The 21730-nt window shown below is 49.1% G+C and overlaps 1 protein-coding gene across 4 annotated transcripts in view; it reads left to right on the top strand.

The window, feature by feature from the left end:
* Positions 1–21730, top strand: part of LOC122386865 (eye-specific diacylglycerol kinase-like) — a 180068-nt gene that overhangs the window by 5329 nt on the left and 153009 nt on the right. For 2 of the 4 annotated variants that reach the window (XM_043376616.1, XM_043376574.1), the window contains exon 2: positions 20429–20587. In XM_043376616.1, the coding sequence (XP_043232551.1) occupies positions 20429–20587 (159 nt within the window). Of the gene's footprint in view, positions 1–2473; positions 3443–20428; positions 20588–21730 lie in introns of those variants that run through there. The other 2 variants (XM_043376627.1, XM_043376584.1) reach the window with 2 other exon arrangements.

Genomic DNA, 21730 nt, shown 5'->3' on the forward strand with positions numbered 1-21730 from the left:
TGGCGCCCCTACAAGGCCGTAGGTGCCCCTGACAGGTTTGTGGTGTCCCTGGAAGGACTTTGGTGCCCCTGACAAGCCTGAAGTGTCAAGGACAGACCCTTTAGACGCCAGGGCCAAGTTCGTCGGACTGACAACGATTTGCTTACCTGATAACGTTCCTGGTAAGTACTCATTACTCAGCGTCCACAACATATATACACATAGCACATTCATATATACTTGCTTACAATTGGTAAATGTGGTTGTGGCTTAGAGGTAAGATACTGACTAAAAATAAAAAATAAAAATAAAAAACTGAAAATGGGGGCACCACCAAAATGAAGTGGACGAAATCCGTTGAGTTTTTAATTTTGGGTATAGGTAGGGGCACCACTTCGATTCATGACCCTCCCCTTGGAGTTTTCCTGGATCCGCCCCTGCCTTATACTGTTCCATAGTTCCATACCTAATACAGGTCGTTTTATTTCCTGCAGTTCAGCATATTTATAGGTTCTTGGCGTAGGCTTGACGTTCTTGACGTGCCCGGATTCCAGAGTTCTCATTTGTAGCGATGTGAACTACCCGTTCTTTGCCCTCCGTGTCCGACTTGACTGTGTCTTTTGGGGTCAAACGTCAGCGATAGCCGGCAGCTGCACGTACCAAGGGACCGCCTGTTGTCCCGCGCACAATAAAAACTCCTCTGAAGAATATAAATTGGTTCCGGAGTGCGTGACCACAAGTTTGGAGGCTCTGATTCGTTCGGCGAACTTTTAGCAGCGCCGTCGCCTGTTAGTTTAGAAATGCCTAGGAAGCGAGCAGAAAGTGCAGCTAGGAGGCAATAAAATGACCAATTTTGTCCGAACATGCGTGTCGTTTTATAACCTGGTTAGAGGCATCATCATCGCCATGCCAAAAGTTAATTACCTCTCGGGGAGACATAACCTGATCTCTTGTGAACGCTCACAGTTTTAGATGAATATGTGATCATGATAGTAGGTATATGAAACTTACCAAGCGGCAAGCGATATAGATGATCAAGAGATATCAGGTGAAATACTTGGATAATCCCCGCTGTTGTTATGAAACGCACTTACGTTGTCTTTAAAGAGTTCACTATGATTGCTGTTGAGTGGTTTACTTATTGGTTTAAGTGTCTGATAGAATGCTAAAACCTGAAAATCGAAGAAAGAGAGGCAGTGAACTACCCGAAATCGGGCTCGGAGAGGAATAAACAATAAACATTGTATTCATAAACATCCACTCCTTGACATGCGATATTGGTTTACTGTAAACAGCCGAAGGGGAGCATAGCGAAGCTCCAGTTCAGTCTGTTTCTGTGATTCTGCTACTCCGAGTCTCAGCGATAGGCTATTTGTTGGCCTAGAAGCGACGCGATATTGATCGCGGTTTGCAGAACTTGTTTGGTAGGGAAGCGAACAAGGCTGTTTCCGGACTATCAGGGCTGATAGTTCGCTGAAATAGGTAGGCGCCAGCATAAATTATGCGAGCTGCTAGTGATGTGCCGACGATCGTCCGAGTTTTCGCCGCTACAACATTTTTTTTTTTTGCACTTAACAAACATGACCATCACATATGTTAGGCATTCGCATGAAGTACCAGGGTCACTTGCTAACATTTCGAGAAAATACACCGTTAGACGAAAGTGGGCCCACTGAGTGTAAATGAGCATAATAATCGGTGCTGGTCCTCCCAATTTTTGTTTCAAGATTAACACATCATAATGTCTACCTGCCCTTCTTTGGCCACACCTTCGTGCGCCCTGACGGAGTTCAGCTCCCTCTGGGCCCCGCAGCCATCTCCCATCCGCGTCCGCACGGGTCTCTGCGGGCGCATAGTAACCGTCCCGGTCGGACGGTGATCACCTGGACCGTAATGGGACGCTCCTTTCCGGCGCGCGCTTCCTTCCCAGGGGACACTAACGGTGGAAGGAAAGGGGAGGACGGGGGGCGGGAAGTGAAGGGGCGCGTGGCGCGTGCGTGCCCACCGGGCGGGCCTCGGCGCTGCGGCTGCCACTCGCTGGCTCCGTCAATATACGGCCGCCGGCGCCCCACGCGCACCGGCCGCCGCCGCCGACACCGGCAGTGCTGCTCCAGCACGCGACGCGCGTCGGTGGACCGCCGACTCGTCGCTGCCGCCGGGCCCCGTCGCCGACGCCGCCGTCGTTGTGTGAAGAAGTGTGTGGGTTGTGACACAGACTTCGTTGTGGGTGATAGAGGCTGCGATACAGGTGTTGAGCTCGGCCGCGTATTCGTCATAACCGAGCTCTCACCTGGCTGTCACCTGGCTCAGTTTTGGCTCTTACCTGGCTTAGACCTAGCTCTTACCTGGCTCCTTGTATCGAGAGTACATGAACCTCCAGGCTCCACGAATCAAACTATTAAAACAGTTACATTTAAGGCGTACCGGTTTCGTCTATTGACTTCTTCAGCGCCGTATTCTTCTTCAGCGTCAATAGACGAAACCGGTACGCCTTAAATGTAACTGTTTTAATAGTTTGATTCGTAGAGCCTGGAGGTTCATGTACTCTCCATACAATACTTGTCCATTTATAACTACCTGGCTCCTTCTTCGCTCTCAGCTGGCTCGAAACAAACTATCACGTGGCGTAGTCCTTCCTCCCACCTGCCTCTCACCTGACTCTCGCCTGGCTCATTCTGGGCTCTCGTCTCGGCTCTCACTTGGCTCAGCTTTGGTTCTCACCTGGCTCTCATCTGGCTCAGACCCGAATCTCACCCAGCTCTGGTCTCCCTCAGATTTCCATTGAGCCCTCAATTGGCCCAAGAAGCGGTGTCTAAGCCGACTTATCCTCTCCACCTCTGGAAAGCTCCTATCGTGGGCGGCTTAGTCTGAGCCGCCGTGATTACTGGATAGGCCGGGGGTCAGGTGTACAGAGTTCTCCAGCCGTGCACTCGGATGGATGATGACTGAGGAGGTGATACAGAGGGCGACTGGGACTGGGCTACCATGAACTGACGCGGGTCTGACTGACCCGGTCACTGCGGTCAGACGCTCGTTGACAAGTGGTGAGTGTGTCAGTGAGCTCAGACTGACCCAGAGGAGCCGGTGGGAGCTCAGACTGACCCGGAGGAACCGGTGGGAGCCCGGACTGACCCGGAGGAGCCGGTGGGAGCCCAGACTGACCACGAGGAACTACTGGGAGCTCGGACTGACCCAGAGGAGCCGGTGGGAGCCCAGACTGACCCAGAGGAGCTACTGGGAGCTCAGACTGACCCAGAGGAGCCGGTGGGAGCTCAGACTGACCCAGAGGAATCGGTGGGTGTTGGTGACCGCGGCGCGCGCTTCCGCCGCCCCTGCGGTGGTGAGGTGTGGTGATGTGGTGATGTGGTGTGGGAAGTGAGAGTGCTGCTCGACGCCAGGGCTACTGCGGCACGAATCGAGCGCGGCCCTGACGACAGGAACGGGTTAACGTTCGGGCGGTCAGGTAAGGAAGTGGATAATAAGATCCTATGTATGGCGCTTAACATGAAACGGTTATTTCGTCTGACGTTTTATTCGTTCGACCATCGATATCTCACGATACATGTTAACTATGGTTCGACCGATCTAAAATTATCAATTCGTAGTAAAATTAACATGTGACCGTTTTATTATGTCGCCAACGGGAGAACAACACTCTCTGGAAGTATCCATCGCAGCTTCAAAAACTTGCACCATACTCATAATTGGGTAAAAAGGTGAACGCAAAGGCGAACAAAATACTCACCGGCGCTGCCAAGTGCCAGCTCTTTCTCGCTCTGACCATGCCGGAGCTACAGGATCGGACAAATCATCACTTCAACCTCACATCATCCCAACTGCCAGCCTTCCAAAGTTAAAGGTTAGGTTTTGGACAAATGAAATCAAAATGAGAAATGACTTTTAGGATTCGTAATATTATTTCATCCGCGTCGTTTGGGAGTACGCGTGCAGTATGGAGTGGAAAAAAAAACTTAGCACCATTTGTGCTGAAAAATGGACTGCTAAGCTTGACGTCACTCGGCTTGATGGCATTCGGCTTGTTAGCACTTCAATACGCAATCGGATCGACTAGCATAGGTAGGCGCGGTATTTCCATGTTTTCCGCAATACAGGGGCGGTGATAATTGTTTTTTTTTGCATCTCTATTGTCGCTGTTTGTCCGCCTGATGTCTGTTTATGATTGCGTTTATTGACAGAACTGCCATTGCCATCCAGCCGTGTGCCAAAAGCACCCTTCAAAGAGACAATTATCGTGTGTTGTGCCCTTCATTTGGCCACTGTAATGCAAACAGCATAGTTAGCCTCGACATGCGGCTTTTTCATACTAATGATTTTATACAAAACCTAATATTTTCATAGCTCCAATAGTTCATGGGGTCATACCTTCGACCGTCGAAGGTATCGTTCCATTTTCGTATCACGGATCCTGCTTCTTACCTTTGAAACACACCTGCATTGGCAGGTGTAATACATCAAAGCTCCACATCTCTGTGTCTGACACTTCGTTTAGAGCTATTATTTAACGTAAAATGTAATGGCGTGAGTGTGGGATCGACTGCGACTGAAACGAAATGTCACGCGACGTAATGGTTGAATAGCAGAACCGATCTATTGCTGGACGTCTGTTGCGATTGAGCAGTTTTCATTTTACCCGCATGTCTCCCAATCAGAACAGGGTCACCTCTCACCAAGCCACCACCATATTTGCTATGCTATATCGAGCTCCTTTTCGGATGGATTTGAAAGGGAATGATTCATCAAGGCATTGTAGGCATGTTTTGAAGCTCCTTTGTAGGCGTTATATAAACATGCGCACTACAAGGCTAATAGCAACTAGAAAGGAAAGGCGAAACGTGCTTCACGCCTGGTGGCTGGTGCGACAGACAATCATCTGAGATGAGTGAATCTTCTTTGCTTGTGCTTTCTTTGCGACGCTCATATTTACCATGATATATCATTTATTTATTTATTTATTTCACATCATAGACCCATTCCACACAAGCGTGGCTATTCTAGGATCAGGGTCACAATTAAAAAAAAAAAAAAAATAAGGATAGTTGGTCACACACATCGTACACGAATTCATTCTCACAAACGCACACCCAATCACACTTCCCGCGAGCGGGTCGTCACTAGCCGGCATCGGTCTGTTGCTGGAGCAAATACCTCCGCAGCTCTCTTTTAAATGGGCTCAGGCCTAGGTCGCGAATCGTTTGTGGTAAGTCATTAAAAGCGGTCACGGCTGAGTATAAAAAGCGTCTCCTACCGGATTCTGATCTAATGGTAGGCACATTCAGCAGCTCGTTCTGTCGCGTGTCGCGCTGATGAACATGTCGTCGAAGCGTGAGGCTGGCGGATAACGTGTCGGGCTGAGAGGTAGACAGAATGCGCTTTAACAATGTCAGCGTGTGAAAAACATGTAAATTGCGCGCCGAAAGCCACTGCAGTTCATGAAGGACGTCACTCACATGATCAAATTTTCGACGCCCGGAGATGACGCGTGCTGCGAAATTCAACACTTTCTGTAGCCGACCAGTTTGTGTGGTGTTACAGGTTCCGTAGACACTAAGACAGTAGCGAATAAGTGATACGACTAGAGATTGGACTAGAGTTGTGAGCGTCGCAGAAGGTAAACTATGACGGCAGTGACTCAAACCGATTAAAATGCCTGTGCAGCGTCGAACCACATCGTCAATGTGCGCGGTAAAAGTCATAAATTGGTCGAATACGACACCCAGGTTCCGCACCATGAGAGAACCGGAGACAGTCGTGCCCATGAACTTGATAGAAATGGTTGGTATCTGTCGAAGATTTTGTCGAGTGCCGAGAGCTATGAGCTGTGTTTTTTTTTTTAGCGTTGATTTTCATGCCATTTTTGCCAAACCAGTGAGCAAGTTGCGAAAGATTACGTTCCAAGGAGCTAACAAGGGCACCAATGTCTCCGGGCCTGCCACCCACGAGAACCTGAGGCTGGGGGGATTCAGATCGTCGTAAGCCTCGTCGCAGCTGCGACGTGTCGCAAGTTGTGTAGTAAGTCGTTTTTGGAGGGATCAATTGATGAGTAGCGTTGCTTAAGAAGTAAAGTCTATCGCAAAGTGCCTGATTTACGACACAACTTACGAATTTGAAATAGCAGTCGTAAGTTGTGTCGCAAGTTGATATGGCCTTGAGGGAGTGGTCACAGGTCACAGGTCATTGGGGTCATGGTCACGAAATTTGCATGGTACGTGGAAAATTGTTGAAACTTGAGATCCTGAAAATTTCGTTGCAATCCGTTGCCGCTAACGCGAGTTATAAAGCAAGAACCAACGGTTCGTCTATGAGGCCTCAATCCGCGCCAGCGAGAGTGTTGAACATGGTGCATAATATGTTATATTCACATTTATTGGGGTATTCATGGATATGAAGTAGCCTAACACCATTCCAGCAACTACTGGCGAATCCAGAAAGGCGGTCTTGGACGTTGCGAGGGGCATCCCCCAAAAGATTCTCCAAATTCTAAAAACGATGTGTCCCAGATGACCCCCATGACCTCGAATTGATCTCTGTGATGACCCCAAGTTGACCTCTGTGACCTGACGTGTCCCAGATGACCTCCAATTGAGCTTTGTGATGACCCCAAGTTGCCTGACGTGTCCCAGATGACCTCCGTGACCTCCAATAGAGCTCTGTGATGACCCCAAGTTGACCTCTGTGACCTGACGTGTACCTTGATGACCCCCATGACCTCCAATAGAGCTCTGTGATGACCCCAAGTTGACCTCTGTTACCTGAAGTGTCCCAGATGACCTCCGTGACCTCCAATTGAGCTCTCTGATGACTCCAAGCTGACCTCTGTGACCTGATGTGTCCCAGATGACCTTCAATTGAGCTCTGTGATGACCCCAAGTAGACCTCTGTAGCCTGACGTGTCACAGATGACCTGCGTGATCTCCAATAGAGCTCTGTGGTGACCCCAAGTTGACCTTTGTGACCTGACGTGTCCCAGATGACCTCCAATTGAGCTCTGTGATGACCCCAAGTTGACCTCTATAACCTGACGTGTCCCAGATGACCTCCGTGACCTCCAATTGAGCTCTGTGATGATCTCAAGTTGACCTCTGTGACCTGACGTGTCCCATATGACCTCTGTAACCTCTAAGTGACCCCTCTGATGACTCCAAGCTGACCTATCTGACCTGATGTGCCCCAGATAACCGCCATGACCTTCAATTGGGCTCTGTGATGACCCCAAGTTGACCTCTGTGACTTGACGTGTCCCAGATGACCTCCGTGACCTCCAATTGAGCTCTTTGACGACCTCAAGCTGACCTCTGTGACCTGGCGTGTCCCAGATGACCCCATATTGAGCTCTGTGATGACCCCGAGTTGACCTCTGTAACCTGACCTGCCCCCAAGTTGCCTTCTGTGACCTGACGTGTCTCAGATTACTTCCGTGGTCTCCAATTGAGCTCTGTGATGACCCCAAGTTGACCTCCGTGACCTGAAGTGTCCCAGATGACCTCTGTAACATCCAATTGTGACCTCAATCTCCAACTCTACTAACTCTCTGTGACCTCATACTCTCTTAACTCATTTCTTCTAAAGCATCGCTTCTAGATGCCCTATAGCGCCACGAATCTCCTGTGATCGATCCCAAAATTCATGGCAACTCACGTGAGCGTTAGCAACCACAAGTCACCCAGTTGAGACAAAGCTTCAGAATCAGAGAACATGCTTGAACTGGCTGTCTCATAAGCTCGCAAACCAGAAGGGCGAATGTTCCTTTATGCTTGATAGAGTTTTCGACCTTACTGACGCTTTCTACGGGATCAGCTGATCGTGTAGCCTTTTAAATTCTCGAGTAAAGCGGGTATTTAAACCTTGTCGCAGCTACGTTCTGTCGTATCCTCCGACAAACCCCTCTTTCCTCAACATCCCTCCTTTTTCGCTACGACACAACTTGCGACGGGACATGTGTCGTAACTTGCGACGTGTCGTAAATGGACTTGCGACGCCCTGGATCCCCCCGGCCTGAGTGTCGTCCGCGTACTGCACTATGCACGCGTCATCAGCATACAGCGGCAAGTATACCATACATAAGCCATAGGTTATGTTTGCTTATCAGTCCACTAATCATGGCATCATTTATCACGTTGTGTGTATGTGTTAGTTTGTGGCAGATGGCACGAGAACCGCTATTTCTTTATATGTACAAGCCGCCCAATTGGCTAGCAAAAAAGTAATTAACTTATTTTTCAACGGCCCCTATCAATAAATTGAATGCGTGTTCGGTCCATGCATTTTCCCGAAAACGCCACGTCGATTGTTCCTCCTCTCAGTTCTCAGTTTCAGCATCGAGGCGTGTTTTTCCAGTCCCGTCACAGTTTAAATCAAGGAAGACGTAAACAGGCCTCTGCAAATAGCAGAATGAATAGCCCCACCCAAATGAGCAGCGCCACCGTTTAATGGTTTCGGGCCACTCATCAACAGCCGGCCACGGTTTCCTCCGATTTAATTACGCCAGCCGTGCGTAAGACACATACTTGGCATTTGGCTTATGAACAGTCAACGAGCGTGTATAAGATGTGTTTGTACACTCAGACCTACGTAATGAAAAGGAATTATTGTAATAGTAGGATACTAAAGGTGCATTTAAATAACAATTATAAACATATACAGAGTAATGTGATATTTCTTTGACAAGGCAATGGGTGCAATGCAGTGGAAGGTCGTTTGTTTTGTTGTACATTTGTTCGTACGTAATTTAACTGCCACGCTGAATGCTGACGCCCAATTTGGAACATGATAACGGGGTAAGCAGTTTATTACGTTTGTTTTGCAAGTATGGCACGTACTTTTGGCTGAAGTTGTCGGGAAGAACAATGCTGTCAGTGCCGTTCAAGAAATAATTAAAACTTATCATCAAAGTTTTGCGAATTCCTTGGAAGCATTTCGTAAATGGCTGGCTCATCTCCCCAGAAACAAAACTATTTTTGTTTTTCCCAGTTCCGTTTTCCCCTCCTTTTAATATTTTATTTTACCTTCTGCTAAATTATTCAGCCACTCTCAGAAGCGATGCGCGGCCCTAGTCAGGAACCAGCATTTCGGTCGACAGTCGATGCGAGTGGGAAGACTGGGAGATGGAGACGGGAAGATCTGGGAAGACCAGCGCGCTCGTTATTGACGCTGGTCGGTGCTGGTTGTCGCTGGCGGGCTATGCCGGTCGTTGCTGGTTGAGCGCTGGTCCTCCCCCTCCCTCTCCTCCCCCTCCGTCCCGGACGCGGGGTCAGCGCCGTCGCTGTGCCGGTTTAGCCGCTGATTAATGGGCGCCGGGCGCGCAGTGCACACGGCCGGTCGGCCCGCCGGCGGCTCCATGTGCCCCGTGTCGGTCCGTGTCCGGGACAGGTCCCCCGGTGACCCGGCAGCAGCTGTTGCCAGCGGCCACGGCCGCTCAGGGGCCGCCGAAACGATGGCAGGAGCCCTCCGAGCTGTCGGACACGGTGCCGCAACAGGTTCGGCGCGCCGCGGCTTAGTGAACAGGAGAGCAATTGATGAAACGTTTCCGTATCAAAACACCGAAAGTTTTATAAAGTTTTTCATCCACAGCGTGGAAGCTTCCGGTGAATAAAGATCACCTGTTCCAGAAGAAATTGTGCTGTGAATTTTGACGACAGAAAAAGATATCCAAAGACGTTTCATGTGATTTCCGAGACGACGAAAGACGGAATTGTCGATGAGACACCATAGAAACTAGAAAGAAGTGCTGAGAACCTGTTCTACTTCAACGATAATGTGGCCTAAAATTTGCATGAATCCCTGGCGAGGAATTTCACCCATTCTGCTTTCCATTGATAGGATTTGAAAGTTTGTAAATTCAGAGAGAATTTTCCCTGCAGTCGACGCAGCTAAATATTTTTATCGATGAACATTTTGGAATTATTGTTCTGATGACAGCAGAAATCGTTCCCTCTGGCGACTGACGACTTTAGACTAGCCACGGAATGTGAGTTTGACACGCTTTATGAGGGCCCTATCGAAGGCGGGCTAAAATGTGATTAGCTTGGATTTTCCCAGACATAAACTGTTGGATCGATTGGTTTGATCGATAATCAGCATCTGAATGTGGCTGTTTTGCTTAGTTTGAAAGATATGTGGGACGGCACAGGACATTAAGAGCCAGGCACAGTCATGACATGTGATAGATTTCCAGATAGAATTTGGTTACTTCACTTACTTCAAGCAAACACGCGTTTATTAAACAGATTCATTTGCGATATTCGGTAACTTCAACCCTTCCTAAGCAGATTTATCTCATCTCAGTCGACCGATCAGCTGATGAAGTCACACCAGTTTGGGTCATTGCACCGGCCGGTAGGGGTGCAGTGGGTGGCTCAGTGCCGCGTCCTTTTCATCATGCTGCTGCCGAGTGATGCGTGACAAGTATCCCAGCCGGATGACCCATTCCGTACCGTCCGCCCTATTCAAATTCATTATTCATTACCTCAGGGATCGGGGCTCTATTTGGGGAATGCATGACTATCGATTTTACTGTCTCCCGTGAGTTACATAGGTAAGCAATTTTGCAGCGTTTTATTACTTCTGCGCGTCTGCCGTCTTGGTAACTATTGTATCTCTGTCATAACATTTCATGCTTTTGTTTTCCAACAGTTTATTACCAGCTTTTATTACGCTACAGTTTAACCTTACTGCTGGCGTCTTGTTATTTTCATTGATCGACGATTACATTATCTATCCTTTTCAATTTTCATCAGTTATCATTTATAATATTTTAACATTCTTTACCACTAATCAAATGCGCTGCCCAGGCCGCATTTGCATACAATTCACCATACAACTGGTAGTAACTACAACAAACGTCTGTCTACCGTCCACTGGCCGATGCCGTTCGCATGACCGGGTGTCCTTTCCCCGTGCCCTGTCACGGCTAATTGTTCTGGCAAACACCACGCCACAATGACCGTGTTCGTCGAGCGCATCATCTTCCCACATCCTGTCGATTTCCTGCCAATATCCGGACGATACTGCCGCGTGCCAAGAGACCGTCCGGTCGTCGCCTAGGACACGAACAGAATGTCCCCTCGGCGACCCCACGGTGACCCCATGGTGACCCCACGGTGACTCGGGTGACCCCGCCGACCCCGGCGGTCACAGGTCGACACAGCAGCCCGGTCGGTCGGCACGCGACGGGAGGGGAGCGGGGGGGGGGGGGGTCGGTGGACTGCGGACGACACGATAGGCTATCGAAACGAGATGTGAGCCCATCATCCCGCTACGTGATGCCAACAGAGAAGCCGGAACTACTCAGCAAGGTGTCCGAGTCTCGCAATTTGTCAAGTGCGTGATGACGATAAGGTCGTGGATAGCGAGTGCAGAGTGGAGTGAGTGGAGCGAGTGGAGTGGAGTGTACTCAGTGGTACGTGGTCAAGTGCAGATGGTCGAGAGAACCAAAACAACTGGGGATTTATTTATCTACGGTGCTTATTGTGTAAGGAGGATCGCAAGGTCCGCGTGGCTCTGATCTGAGACTCGACATTCTATTTGTTGAAATTTATCAATCGTGGCGTTTGAGCTAGTTTGATATAATAGCGTGGCTTTTGTTTCAATTTCTCCTTCTATTTGTCTCCAGTCCTACCGAACGTCAGAACCTTTCACATGTTATTTTATTCAGCAGGGGTCGTAAACGTGCTCACCTCCGGTCTTCAGTACCCACTACCTACCCATTGCATGAACATCCGCGTTCTGTAAAGTATGGTGTTTCTCGCAGCACTGCAGTAAAAGTTGAGATGCAAGGTGCTCCCATTTCGGCACCTGTTGGCAGTGTTGGCGCTTGCCTTTTGTCCTGATATTTTTGGCCGTTTCGTTTCTCTCTGAAAATTGCATGCGTGTGTTGGGTTAGCCTTTTAATTAGTGTTAATTGCGTTCCAATGTCACCTCTCCAAATAGTGGCACGGAAACGCACACAGGGATAACAGAAGTTTTTGTTGCTCGTTTTTAGGCGCTATTATGACGTGCAGCATAGTTCAAGTTTATTCCTAACATCAAACAGTGTGGTTTCTGCCGTAGCATCGTTTTTATATATCATATATCCTCAATTCCCAGAGTCGGTTTCAGCCCAAAATAATCTGCCAGACACGAGAGCATCACAGCGCTGTAAATCCATCCGTCCGTCAGCTGCACTAGCCTGTGCCGTCCGATAATCATGTTTGTAGCCGGAATGTACTGGTGGCTTTTTGCTGGCTGAATTGAAAAGCGAATTGCAGCTGTTTTTATAGCACACATCAAGTACCAAGGCCTATCAACGAGACAGTAATGGAATGATATTCTTAGAGGCCTGAATGTGATTAATGATTATGAGGACTATTATTTGAGACGCGTCCGACCAGCTTACTATTTGGATGGACTGAAACTGGCGATTTTTCTTGACGTATTTTCACCTACATAAGAACATATTTCAGTACCCTCGTTAGCTAAAAACTAGTTTCAAAGCAAGTACAAATTCAACCAATACCAAGCCTCTCTTTCGTCGTCAACATCAAAGGTTCGTATCTCGTATAGAGCGAGCAGGTCGTCTTCGTACAGATGCAGCCGGGCTATTGACCAGCAGCCATCAGAAACCTCTTCAGACACGGAAAGCTGTTGACGTTTCTCCTTCAGGCCGTTTCAGACGAGTTTGTGCTCGACATTAATGACGGCCGACGTCGCTGCGCGGCGCGCCGTGGAGGGCGCCGCCGGCGGAGTCCCTGTGCCCATCCACTCACCGAGCGCTGACAACTGCGGCCGTCGGGCGGGGACAGCGACTCAGGGCGGCGGCGGCCTAATCAGTCGGTGACACTCCAGGGAAATAAGCTAAAATTAGAGCGCTCTATTTATTGCTCCCGCTACTTCACCATCTCCCATAGGGTCCTGTGTTGAGCTGGTGTCGAGGCTCTAAAAATGACGCTGATTTTTGCACCCTTCTCACGAAAACCGCTCGGACCGCCTGGAAACTAATTGTTCCGCTCTAAAAATTTCATGATCGACGGGAAAATGAATGAGGAAAAGATTGGTCCTGAAATAATTCTGAACTCCCTGTAGAACATATCGAAATATGGCTGCAAACTAGGAGCATGTCAAAATCGACAAAACAATACAAATAAACTTACCGGGATTTTTTTATTTTCCATGCATCTGTGTATGAAATCAGTCGGTTTTTCGGAAAGATCATCTTCTGTTTAATAAATAATTCCACAATTGCAATCGAGAAAAAAAAAACATTTCCGCTGTGACAGCAGTTTTGGCATTGTGCCAGTCGTGCCAGTAGTGTTGCGTGCGCGGTGCTGCGTGGTCGTCGGGACGGAGTTGTGAGTATTTTCGGTGTTTTAAATGGTTGATGGCCATTTGAACCAGCTTTATATTATTTCCTACAAATTTTTGCATCAAATTATTGCTTTGAAAGACCATTGAAACCCCTTATCTCTTCATGAAACACGATCATATTCATCGTCGACGAAAATGGCGCGGGACTCCCTGTGCATTCCGATCGAAATAAATCGTAAATTAAATAATATTCGATGATAAGTATCATATTCTAGTGACACATTTTCATAAAATAAGGCATAAACTTTGCAAGGAAGTCAACATTGGATAATTGGATTCTTATTTTGCTCACATATCCTTGTAGTAGTCAAATGGCTCAATTGATAGATTAATGTAAGTATATGTTTTGGTTTGATGTTTGCTGTGAAACCACCCAGCCACTTGCTGGTTGAGTGGTTTTCTGATAATTAACTGATAATCATTTCTCCTTTTCCTTAAAAGAAACTGAAATTCCTTTCAAAGTAATCCATTTTAGGAAGGGCGGCTTGCTCATTGACATTTCATGTTCTTGTTTTGTTATTGCTGGCAGTATTTTGATACAATAATGCAATATGAATTTTTGCAATAATAAAACCTAAGACAAACTTAGTTAATGCGTCAATCAAACACCCAACAGAAAGATTGTGAGTCCTTGTGACGTGAAGTAGAATATTCTATGAATGTGTTATATAGAATATGCCAAATATTAAATTAATTATTATTTGATACTGATAGCTGAGCATGTGAATTATGCCACAATATAATTTCATTTTCTGGTTTTGAAATAGCCGGCATTATTTTACTTCAACAAATGTAATATACATGGAATACATGTTGTTATGTTATGTTAAAAGTTTAATAACAGCCAACAGAAGCGGCTGTTTCAGCAGATAATGTTTGTACCTTATGCATTACCTTTCTTTTCTGCAGGACCATGCTTCCGCTGGGTGGTCGACATTTGCCTCCTGAAGAAGTTGAGCAACATGAAGACCACCAGATGAGGTGTCTGCAGTTCATGTGGAACTCTGCAGACTACAAGTGTTATGCCAACCACAACCAAAGTGCTGTGATCATGGAGGCATGAACCTCATGACAACACTTCAGATTTGCAGTTGAACCAAAGTGTGATTCAAACCACCTGTGGCATCTCACTCAATGTGTGAACAGTGTGATTATTGTGCAGTGTTCAGCTGCAACTAAGACATTTATTAGTGACTTGTTTTGCAATTAGCCACCAAAAGCATTTTTTGGGCTGGCTGCTGTAATTTGTTGTGCACTGCGCAATAGTGGTAGTGTTTTGTCACTTGTCAAGTTGTCAGTTGTGCATGTTGCATGTTTCTCTTCCCTCGGCCCTCATTATCAGTTAAGTGGTGAATTGGCATCACTCAGTCTCCCCAGATCTCCATTGACTGTCTGTCAACCACCTAACTTGAGATGGTATTTGCTAATAGTGTCAGAAAAGAAGTGATTGTAGACATTTTTAGGAATATGAGCTCCGTTTCATGCGTGTTCTAGTGGTCATTTTGTCACATGTCCCATAGTGTAATAAATGGAAACTGTTGTTCCCTTTTGAAGGTACTCGTGGTCCGCGGATGCAGAAAGCGTTGGGCCTAATGATTAAACGCACCCTCCTATCAGCGACGCACAAAATCGACAAATATCATCCTTTTTAGAACAGGAGGAAACGAAAACTTGTGAACATAGCTGTACCTACAACATTGCATAAGGAATTGAAATTCTGGGAGTTTTTGAAATTCGGAGAAACTCAAGTTGTCGACAGGTATGCCCCCTTGCAAGTCAAAGACCGCCTAAAAAACAAACGTCTACAAATGAAGGCAGTATTCGTATGTTCGTTGTAATTGCAGCAGCCTAGCAACATGCATTGAGGTCCGATGGCGAATTACACTCGTGCTCAAAAACTATGCCGGTAACTGCCAATGCACTTAGGTCATAGGTGAGGAGAGGAAGGGTTATGTCATATGTCAGCATCATAGAAATGGCTTCATCTGAGCTGTGCCTATTGTACATAATTCAACCAATCTATGCATTTCGTTTCTTGCAATCTACTCATGATTTCACTCCAGCTTCAGAGTAATCATCCCATATTGTACGTCCTAAGATATTGATTTCTATGGCGGTTTGCAATTGCTAGCCACGTCTCACCTCAGTTTGGTGGCCCCGCATCGGCCCACTCGGCCGCTCTAAAATTGACTTACGGAGGAGGATGGTGGCTTTTATTTTAGCTTCTCCGCTGACTGCGGGGAGCGCCGTCGCCGAGGTAGGAGCAATAATTAGCTTATGTTTGGGACTAATTTCCATGCTTAATTAACATTTTAATGTTATTTTAATTAATTCATGTTAATCTTTGACGCATTCTCTTTCTATTGATACCATCCACCGGTCTGAGAATTACTGCCTTGCTGCGTAAGGGCCGATAAAAGATCACGCTTTTAGGGGTATCTCTTCAACATGGGGCAGGAGCAATAAATAGAGCGCTCTAATTTTAGCTTATTTCCCTGGTATGTCACCAACTGTAATGGGACGGGACGCGGCGCCTTTCGGACCATCGACCGCCGAGTGTCGGTGCCGACGATTACTGCCAGCGCCGGCGGCCGACCCGCGGGCCCATCGACAGACACGTGCCATGGACAGTATTCACCTCCGGGGCGGCACCATACGCTGTCCGCGCATCCACGTACCCAGCGGCGGCCCGTTAACACCGCACGTGTCAGCCTGTCGGCGCGTGTGGCACTGGCACGCCGGAACAGTCCCACGGAGCGGCGAACCCGTGACCCGGCGCATACCGACGTCCACTGGAGTGGCGCGGCCGTTCGCCGGCAGTCAGTTTCACCTCTGGCGATTTCCAATATGGACGCAGCCGCGGCCGGCCGTGGAAGGCGGCGTGCAGAAAGGTGCCTGCACTGGCCTCCGATAGCCGCCGCCTGCCATCCGTGACCTTGACACGGATCGGCCGCTGCTGACGTCACGGCCGCCGTGGCCACGCTGCGGCCCGTCGTGACCGCCGTGACCAGCCGGCACGCCGAGCTGGTTCGTGCAGCCTCTTCTCGGCCCTGTCCGCTGTCGGTCTTATGTTTTCACACTCTGAGCATCATCAGCCGCCCGGGGCGATGTCGGCTCAGCGCGGAAAATGACGGAGACTTGGATGTTCAATTTGCAGAGGCTTATGAATTATTACCGACGAGAAGCGGGGAACACAAACACGGTGGTGTTAAACTAGAGAATAAAGAAATTGGTGTAGGCGCTAAAGAGGACTGCTAAAGAGGACTACAAACACATCCTATGCCATACGCAGGGACTATAACCAGGTAGGCGTAGAACGGGAAAGTACCGCACATTTTCTGTTTACCTGTCTGTCTAGATACCTACCTTTTGGCAGCACCACTCCCGTTCTTGCTGCCTGGCTTATCTGCCGTAAAGTACTGATTGACTCGCGTCCCTCCATTCCTTTCGTACGAACAAAACCGTCGCAACATTTGTCCATCGCGGCGGCCGGCCCCGATAGCCAATACCGCCGAGCGCGCTGGATAAAAACCGGGCGCCGAACAGACATCACCGAAAATTGCCGGCGACCACCGCTGTGACAAACGTGATTACCGCTAACGAACACGTCCAGGTCGTGTTTGCGCAGACTGGCAGAGCGGAGCCACCTGCGGCCGGACGGAACCAGATGGCTGCTGCTGCTGAGCGCTACCCAGAGCTCCCAGAAGCCGAGCGCTACTGATGGTTCCTGGGGGCTTAGAGCTACGGGGAACTAACTACAGGTTCTTGGGGAGGGGGGATGCTCAGGAGGCCCTGATGATTCCCGGTCATTGAGTGCTCTGGGGAATAGATGATTTCTGGTGGCAGATGGCTCTGCGAAGCCAAATGAGATGGCAAGATGGCGTCGCGGAAGGAGCCAGGTGGGACTGAAATGACCAGTAGTAGCGTCTTGTATGATATGACTAATCAAGGAGGTAAGGTCATGTGAAATGAAACCATGTCGCCAAGAAGTGGCTGAGGACCTTAACGAGGTATCTCTTGAACAGAATCACTGGCTTTCAATACAGCAGCAGCTGGAATATTAAGCAACAGGTGCAATGTTCTAAAAGAGCAATACATTGAATATGTATGCAGACAACATGAATGGCTTCTGCTGCCCCAAAAGGTACTCAGATAGTTCTACGGTCTCGTTTCCTGGAAGGTAACCAGAAATACTTGTTCCCAGATGTCCATAACAAGTGTCCAGATGGCTCTTTTTGGTGGTAACCACTAGCTGGCCGTCACGGAGCATTCGCTGGTCATTGGGTGTGACCAATGTGACCGCCCGAGGGTGTCCTGTCGACCGCCGCGGGGTGCCCGGACCGCGGGGTGCCAGCCGCGGCGGGCGGTTACCCCGGGGTGCCGGGCGGCTGAACAGATCTGGTGCGGGGCCGGCCGGACTATCTTGGGGAGCTGAAGGAGAAACCAGTCCGACGTCCGTCCATTGTGACAATCCTCTATATGTACCGATTGTATTCTAACAATAGCGCTAGGTGTGACAATAGCTGTGCATCTTGTTCCGGGCGCATTTCACACTAACAAGCCGGCCAAACTGCGGCATTTGCTCTCGGCGAAACACAGAGCCGAGAATTTCATCAGAAGTTAGAGCAATCGTGTAATATTAATCAAGTAGACGAGCGGCATTGCGGCTGCATTGTCCGCCGCCAGCTGACAATGGTTTGGCGGCGGGGACAATTTGTCAGCGCTGCCAGCGGCCGGAAATGTTCATAGTGAGTCCGACCACTGTAAAACACAGGCCGCTGTGAGCAATGGTGTCGGTGTCGTCTTTATTTGAGATGTCCGCTGGTGGTCGCCCTGGTTTCTTATCCTGGCGTGATGGCGCGGTAAAATGTTCTATGTACTCACGAATCCCAATAATGTGAAATGCTGGTCCGCAGTGCCAGTTTACACTTATCCTGTAACCTTGTCGGCGCTTGTCGGAACGGAACACAGCGGAGCCGACACGCTAGTCTGTTGTTTCATTTTCCAATTAAGGCCATCGCGTTTCGTATCCACTGACAAACTGTTGCCAACTCGTGCGACCGCGAGTTTATGACGGGTGAACGACCTACAAACAACTCATATTAGCATGAGAAACGAGATATACGACTCATTATTCAGCTTGATTATATTTTCACCTTGGCATGCACAGAGTGCAGCCATTAGCGTTGATATTAAAAAGTGATTAACCTGTTACCTGCAAACATTATCAAGCAGATGATTGATCGTTGTTGCATTATTTTGAGATGATCGATCAATGTTATTACTGCTTTGCTTTTATTTCATGCACAAAATAAGGCTATAAACACATAACGACGCAATTTTACGTGTCAATTTACCAATTTTACGCCGCCATCGCCAACCTCTGCCTGCGCTATGTCGTCCCCGGTCCCTGACTTCATTCAGAAATCATTGAAATGATTCATTGTTGTAATGACCGCGGTTTTGGCTTAGAAGCTTGTGATTGCAATGAGATTAAGCCTGATAAAGTGGCTGAGAGAGCCGTTTATTGGCATATTTATCAGTGGTGTGCGCTGTGTTAAAAGGGCGCATTGCGTGATAAGTTTAGTCTCAATTTTATTGAAATTGATAGTTACGAACCAATTTTGAACGTTACTGGTAATCGATCGTCCACTGGATGTCTGCTGCAACGTCAGATTTGACCATTCGGACGTGTCTTTCTATAGCGGTGGATACCTTTACGAACTGAGTTATAAGGGTTGTCGGAGAAGTCTATGAACTGAGTTATCTCATGGTGTGGCCGCTAATGTGATGCACCGCCGGGTTTCGCCACCGACCGCCGGCGCTGCCGCCCCTCGCCTGCCGGGGCGTCATCCGTTCGTCATTATCCGGTGTCGTAACATTAGCGTGGGTGAGACCCGCTCATCAGAACACGGCTTTAATTGCGACCGGAGAAATTAGCGGCCGGCATACCGCAATACATCACCCCATTCCGCAATAAGACTGGGAATGACGGCGGCGGCCGCCGCTGAGGTCCCCGTATAACTGGGGAGGGACTCGGGCCGCCTGGTAGTCGCCCACTTAGCGCGGCGTTTGCATCGTGAGTGACGCTATTTGTTGGGATTGTTCAATTGACCCAGGTGGTGGGTGCTCATAGTCTTGAAATTCAAATAACAGTATAGGAAGGTGGAAATTATGGACGGAAGGTCATGACAGACGTGTGGTTCCTGGTTTTTCATCATGCCTTATAGATAAAAAAAAAAAACGTTCATACTTACAGCGCGAAACGGTTGGTGGCGGGCCCTGCCACCCTGCCTCTTTGTCATGACGCTCAGCGTTCATAGTTTCGCCTTACGTAAGACTTAGGTACCATAAAGCAATATGGAGCAATTAGGGGAGTTCCCTAATGTTGCCATTCATTGAACCAATCTGTTGTTAAACACAAAATACACCCATGTTTTATGTTGAATAATTATTCCTTTTAGCAGCGTTCCCACCGCGATGTCTGTTAGCGCTCTGTAAGTAGGTGATAATCTCATTGTAAGTCATCCGCTGAGGCGTTGCACACAGGCCCATGAGAGTCAGAGCAGCTCAGATCTGCTATACTTTTCAGACGTTCATTAATAGTAATGCACCATAGCAATGATGAAGGTGACGTGATGACGATAATCCTCCGCGCAAAGCCGCCTTCATGTTTGCAAAATGGTCGTTAATTTCCGCTTTATTGAAGTTATGTGCGCGGCTGTTGGTTGTGTCCCGCCTCCTATCGTTATCACTAGCCAAGTAACCGATAATTATATTTTACACAAGCACCAGGGGTGAGCCGTGTCGCGATTTTCGTGACCATTAGCGAGCAGGTCCTTGAGCGACCGAGATCAGAACGGTGGGAACCCTGCCCCTGGCCTCTGCCCTTTCCCCTAGCTGTAATTCCTACTCTTGCTTATTACTCAGGAGCAAGCGTAAATTTCTCAAATAACTTTGCACATGTGTCAGAAGAACCAATACAGCAAAGACAAAGTCTGTCTGTGATAAAGCACTGGTCCCTGACGGACCCAGCCCACCCGGGCGGATTGGTGGCCCCTGACGGCAGTTCTCTGTACCTGTGTTTCAGCTGGTGCCACCAGATGGCAGCGTGCGGCATTCCGGAGCTCACCATCACCGTGGACGATGCCTCCGTGTGTCCGCTGGTGTACGATCCGTACACGGGCGGCGGCCAGACCAACAGCGGCCTGCTGGCGCCGCCCGATGCCCTGCGACAGACTGGACAGAGGTGAGTGCCGCCCTCCGCAGCGGAGCGGCGGTCCCCGGACCTCAGACAGGACCCAACCAGCCTCCACATGAGCCGAGCGGCGGTCCCCGGACCTCCAACAGGACCCAACCAACCTCCACAGCGAGCTCCACCTCACGTCCCGGCCCCGGTAAACCTCCAAACTTTCTGAAGTTTCTGTGATTCCGCCACAAACCACCCGGACCCTCTGAACTTTCAATATCTTTCCGGACCTCCCACACCTCATTATGATTCCCTCCCTGACATTCCGCATGTCTGTACCCCCGGGCCTCCCGAACCCTCGGGAACGCCTATCGCGCCTCCTGAAACTCAAATAACGTCTCGCTGAAGCAGCGACCTGCGGTGGCTAATCTAAAGATTGGACTACACCCTACACGGAATACGAGAACCCAACCGCAAACCCACGCCCCCAGTTATTCACATGTCGCTCGTAACTCTACTACCGTCTTCACCTAACCCGGTACGATTTGATAAGTCACCGGCCACGTCCTACCCCAAGCTCGTTCTCTATCTTTGGCCAGAGCCACGCCCGTTCTCCGACGCCACGCCCGTTTGCTGTCGTAGTACCTCGTTGAGCCTCAAGGAGCCATGGCTGTCGTCGTGTCCCGTTCCCCATCGCCATTCCCGTTCACTGTCGCCGTTTATTCTCGCCGTTCTTTGCCGCCTCTTGCTGTTGCCGCTAGCCCTCCCGTGTTTTCTGTCGCCGTTTTCCGTCACCGTTCGCCATTTTCTGTCGCCGTTCTCTGCCCCGCACGCCGTTTTCCGTTGCGTCCGCCGCGACCGGCGCGGCGTCGCCCACCGTTCGCGGCGGCCCATCGCCAGTCACGCCGGCCGCCCATCGATTGGCGTTCTGCTACGACCGGTGGCCGTCTGCCATTAAAGCGGAGACGATCGCCGGCTCCGGCGGCGGACAGTTCATCGAGATCGATGGCCCGTGCTGGCCGGCGCCGCTACAGTCGCAGGGTGAAGAGAGCTTGGATGCTACGGTGTGAACAAACGATTTCAGGTCGTGCGAGGTGACACGGGACGATATGGAACGATTTAGAGAGATATGGGTGATATTTGTATTATATTTTTATGACTCTTACTGGATGTTGCCCATCCAGACAAATGTGTATGTACCCA

This window comes from Amphibalanus amphitrite, unplaced genomic scaffold, assembly GCF_019059575.1.
Source record: "Amphibalanus amphitrite isolate SeventyFive unplaced genomic scaffold, NRLGWU_Aamphi_draft 000016F_arrow, whole genome shotgun sequence".
Taxonomy (NCBI): Eukaryota; Metazoa; Arthropoda; class Thecostraca; order Balanomorpha; family Balanidae; genus Amphibalanus; species Amphibalanus amphitrite.